We start from the raw sequence: 5,000 nt of genomic DNA, 5'->3' as shown, positions 1-5,000 counted from the left end.
TGTGTGCGTGTGTGTGTGCGTGTGTGTGTGTTTGCATGCCTTTGTGTTTGTGTGCATGTGTGTGCGCGCGCGCGTGTGTGTGTGTGTGTGTATTGTGTGTGTGTTTGCATGCCTTTGTGTTTGTGTGTGTGTGTGTGTGTGTGTGTGTGTTGTGCGTGCGTGCATGCGTGCGTGCGTGCGCGTGTAGCGTGCGTGTCCACCCCCACTGCAGGCTTGTTTGACTGCAGTGCAGCTTTTCACCACCGGAGACCTTGGCTGCTTACCTGGGCTGATCCTGCTGCTTCACACTCTCTTTCTGAATGCCTGCAGCTCGCTTTTGGCTGTTTTTGGAAATTCAATTCTGACTCAAGCGTCTGCTAAGTGTAAAATAATGCAGCAGCAGTAGTAGCAGCTTGTCTGTGTGTTGCATCATGCTAATGTGCTAATGTGTGAAGTGAAAGCCCAACTGGGACACTCCAACTCCCATTGTCATTGTGACACAGCACACAAGTGAACACTACATTGCACACAACGAAATTGCATTCATGCGTCACCCGTGCAAGGGAGCAGCCCTCAATGGCGCCCCAAGGAAGCAGTGTGGCAGGATGGTACCATGCTCAAGTTACCTCAGTCACGGCACTAGTTGATTACTCCCCCCACCAACCTGGCGGGTCGGGAGTCGAACCGGCAACCTTTGGGTTACAAGTCTGACGCCCTAACCGCTTACCTATGACTGCCCATCCAGGTTTGAGTCCCGCCGTGGTCATTTCCCCACCTCTCTCTCCCCACTGGTTTCCTAACCTCATCTTCACTCTTCCATCTGCATTGCAGCCATACAAGCCAATACTCATGAACGGCCATCTGGGTACTTTGCTCTTAAACTCGCGTTACGCCCCTTTATGGGTGAAAACAAACCGAATGTCGCATTGACTTACATGCTACATCGGCTAGCCTAAATGAACACATTCCATGCTTCAGCCACGGCTGTTTGGCTATATTATTTGAACAGCCGGTAACACAACACGTTTTCGATATGTTGCGCGTGAACAACGCTTGTCTACAGGTCCTTATCTTTCATTTATTAAACCCCAACATCACCGATTGACTTGCATTGCCTGTTTTCCCCCACAAATGGGCGTAACGCACATGGAAAACGTCACGCCGTTCATGAGTATTAGATTTTAGAAGGGATGGGGGATGGACAGATCACTGGGGAACAAGCACAAACTCATTTTTTCCTGCTTCAGCGTTGTACCGTTGTGCAGATTTGTGCTGAGTTGACGAGGGACAGAGGAGTGACTTTAATGTGTGTGTGTGTGTGTACATGCTTTGGTATTTGTGTTTCCATTTCTATGTTTGCATGCATTTATCTGTGTGTGTCCATGATGGACTTCATTAAGATAGCACTGCAGTGTAACACCTATTCCTCTCACTCTGTGTGTGTGCGTGTGCGCGTGCAGTGTGTGTGCGTGTGCGCGTGCAGTGTGTGTGCGTGTGCGCGACAGTGTGTGTGTGTGTGCGTGTGCGTGTGCGTGTGTGCACGTACCCCAAGTTCCTCCAGCAATAAGAGTTGGTCTCTGACAGACTGTAAGATCGCTCAGTTGTTCAATACCTATTCCCCTAACTCTGTGTGTGTGTCCGTGCGCGCGCGTGTATGTGTGTGTGTGTACCCCACCTCACCTCACCCCACCACCAGGTTCCTGCAGCAGAGCCTGCGCAACAAGAGTCTGCCGATGACGGACTACAAGATCGCGCTGCTCTGCAACGCCTACTCCACTAACTGTGTGTGTGTGTGTGTGTGTGTGTGTGTGTACCCGTACCCCCACCCCACCTCACCCCAGGTTCCTGCAACAGAGCCTGCGCAACAAGAGTCTGCCGATGACGGACTACAAGATCGCGCTGCTCTGCAACGCCTACTCCACCAACTCGGAGTGCTTCACGCTGCCCATGGGGGTGCTGGTGGAGACCATCTATGGCAACGGCAGCGTCCGCATCCCGCTGCCCGGCACCAACTGTCTGGCACAGGGCGCCATCACCCCGCTACCCATGAACCTGCTCGACTCGCTCACCGTGCACGCCAAGATGAGGTGAGGAGGCGGGAAAAAAACACCACACAGAGACACGCGCGTACACACACACGTGCATGTACGCACGCACGTGCACGCACGCATGCACACACGCGAGTGCACGTACCGGTACACTTTTCACACCCCTGTTCACACACACTCTTCACATGCCCATTTCACCTGGGTCTCTTGTAGGTTGAATTGTCGATTAATTGCGATTAATGTTTTTTAATTGATTAACACATTGATCGATTAAAGTCGATTAATCGATTAATCGTTTGCATCCCTAATTACATTACATAGCATTTGGCAGACGCTTTATAACCAAAGCGACTTACAAAAGAGTGTGTACGTGTACGTGTACAGGCACACACACACACGTACACGCTCGCGTGCACATGGACACACACACACGCACATGTCAAAATGAGCTGAGGTACACTTTACGTACACACACACACACACACACACACACACACACACACACACACACACACACACACACACACACACACACACACACACACACACACACACACACACACACACACACACACACACACGTCTCTGTCTCTGATTGCGATAACATTGGGTAGGCTGATTGACCTCTCTGTTCTAGCAGAACTGGATATAAATACAATGACATCGTTCTGGGGATAAATACTCACAGGCAGGCTGGCATACTGTACATGAGTACAATACCCTTGTACTAGAGAGGCGCCGACTGATAGAGTGGACTTATGTACTAACTAGCACTATGACTGCACTTACATGCATGGAGTATTGCAATAGAACAGTGATTCTCAAAGTGTGGTCCGGGGACCACTAGTGGTCCGCAAGGGTATTTCTACTTTTCAAAGACAAGCTAGCATTAGGCTACATTAGTAACATTATTACAAAGCTAAACATGGCTAAGGTCATATTTTCACCACAGTTAGAGTACAGCAATGTGAAAAAAGTAAGTGATCTAGCCTACATCAAAATTAGCAGTGTCAAATTAAATTCCAGCAACCTTCAACTGTCAATTCAGTTGACAGGTGGTCCCTAAACATTTTTGGGGGGAAAGAGGGGTCCTTGGTCTGAAAAAAGTTTGAGAAACACTGCAATAGAATAATAGGATTACATTGATAATAGAGCGTTAGCACTGAGGCAGCATGCAGCCGGCCTAGTCTTTGCTGTATTTAATTAGTTTACTGTCCATGTAAATAAATAGTTTACATTGAAATGAATAGAGGGCCAGCACAATAGTAGATTACAGTCCCAGGAAAAAGTTTGTACACCCTTTGAAATTTCTTACCTGTCTGTCAAAATTGGTCATAAAATTGGTCTGATCAACCCGGAAATCACAAGAAGGAACAACCAGTCTGCTTTAAATAATTCAGCCCAAACATTTGCAAGTTTTCATATTTTCATTGGCCATAAGATGTAAACATTCACAGGACAGCAAGGCATAAGTAAGTACACCCTTGCATTCAATAGGTTTTAACCCTAAGTTAGTCGCAATAACCTCAACCAGATGTTTCCTGTAGTTGCAGATCAGATTAATAAAACAATCTGGATGTATCTGGTCTCCCTCTTCTTTAGAAAACTGCCTCTCGTCAGCAAGGTTTGTGGGATGTCTGGAGTGCATAGCTTTCTTGACTTCATGCCATATAATCTCAATTGTTTTTTGTCAGGGCTTTGACTGGGCTATTCCAGAATGTGTATTTCATTATTAAGAAGCCATTCTAAAGTCGATTTGCTTCTAAAGTATGGGTTGTTGTCACATTTCAGCACCCATCCTCTTGTGTGCTTCAACTGTGTGACAGACTACCTCACTTTTTCTGTAAAATATCTCGATAAACTTCTGAGTTCATTGTTCCACTGATGATGGCAAACTCAAAAGGGCCTGAGGCAGCAAGGTAGCCGCATATAATGATGCTCCCGCCACCATACTCAAAGGCGGAGATGATGTTTTGGGGAAGGTGTGGTTCTCCAGTTCTCCTCCAAACATGACATTGTGTGGTCCCCTGAACAATTCAACTTTGGTTTCAGCGTTGGTCTACAGAATATTTTGCAGTAATTCTATGAAGCATATAAATGCTTTTTCGCAAACCTCAAAGGTGCAGCAATATTTTTTTGGACAGAAACCCCATTAATTTTAGATTGGCAGAATGAATCCCATTTTTAGCTATTCTTGGTTACATCTCCTCTTCTGAGTATGGTGGCGGGAGCATCATTATATGCGGCTACCTTGCTGCCTCAGGCCCTTGACAGTTTGCTATTATCACATTATTGGAACAATGAACTCAAGTTTATTGTGATATTTTACAGAAAAAACGTGAGGTAGTCTGTCACACAGTTGAAGCACACAAGAGTATGGGTCCTGCAATGTGACTACAACCCATACTTTAGAAGCAAATCATTATGAATGGCTTCATAATAATGAAATACACATTCTGAAATAGCCCAGTCAAAGCCCTGACAAAAAACAATTGAGATTAAATGGCATGAAGTCAAGAAAGCTATGCACTCCAGACATCCCACAAACCTTGCTGACGAGAGGCAGTTTTCTAAAGAAGAGGGAGACAAGATACATCCAGATTGTTTTGTTAATCTGATCTGCAACTACCGGACAAGTCTGGTTGATGATATTGCAACTAACTGAGGGTTAAAACCTACTTAATGCAGGGGTGTACTTACTTATGCCCTGCTCTCCTTATGGCCTTATGACCAATAAAAATATGATAACATGTAAATGTTTGGGTGGAATTAATTAAAGCAGACTCTGATTGTTCCCTCTTGAGATTTCCGGGAAGATCCGACCATGTTTTATGATCAATTTTGACAAAAATGTAAGAAATTTCAAAGGGTGTACAAACTTTTTCCTGGGACTGTATGTGAAGCATTCGACAGAAGATTATGCAAGGTTGAGTTCATGTGTGTGTGTGTGTGTGTGTGAGTGTGTGTGAGTGT

At 45.8% G+C, this 5,000-nt stretch overlaps 1 protein-coding gene across 2 annotated transcripts in view; it reads left to right on the top strand.

Moving 5' to 3' along the window:
* The window catches only part of med23 (mediator complex subunit 23), a 116,043-nt gene that overhangs the window by 19,911 nt on the left and 91,132 nt on the right, over positions 1-5,000 (top strand). For both annotated transcript variants that reach the window (XM_063223775.1, XM_063223774.1), the window contains exon 14: positions 1,821-2,066. In XM_063223775.1, coding sequence (XP_063079845.1) covers positions 1,821-2,066 — 246 coding nt within the window. The remainder of the gene's footprint in view (positions 1-1,820; positions 2,067-5,000) is intronic.

This window comes from Engraulis encrasicolus, chromosome 18 (genome assembly GCF_034702125.1).
Source record: "Engraulis encrasicolus isolate BLACKSEA-1 chromosome 18, IST_EnEncr_1.0, whole genome shotgun sequence".
Classification (NCBI taxonomy): Eukaryota; Metazoa; Chordata; class Actinopteri; order Clupeiformes; family Engraulidae; genus Engraulis; species Engraulis encrasicolus.
Note: the sequence above shows the minus strand (reverse complement) of the source record. Positions and strands in the feature narration are given on the sequence as shown.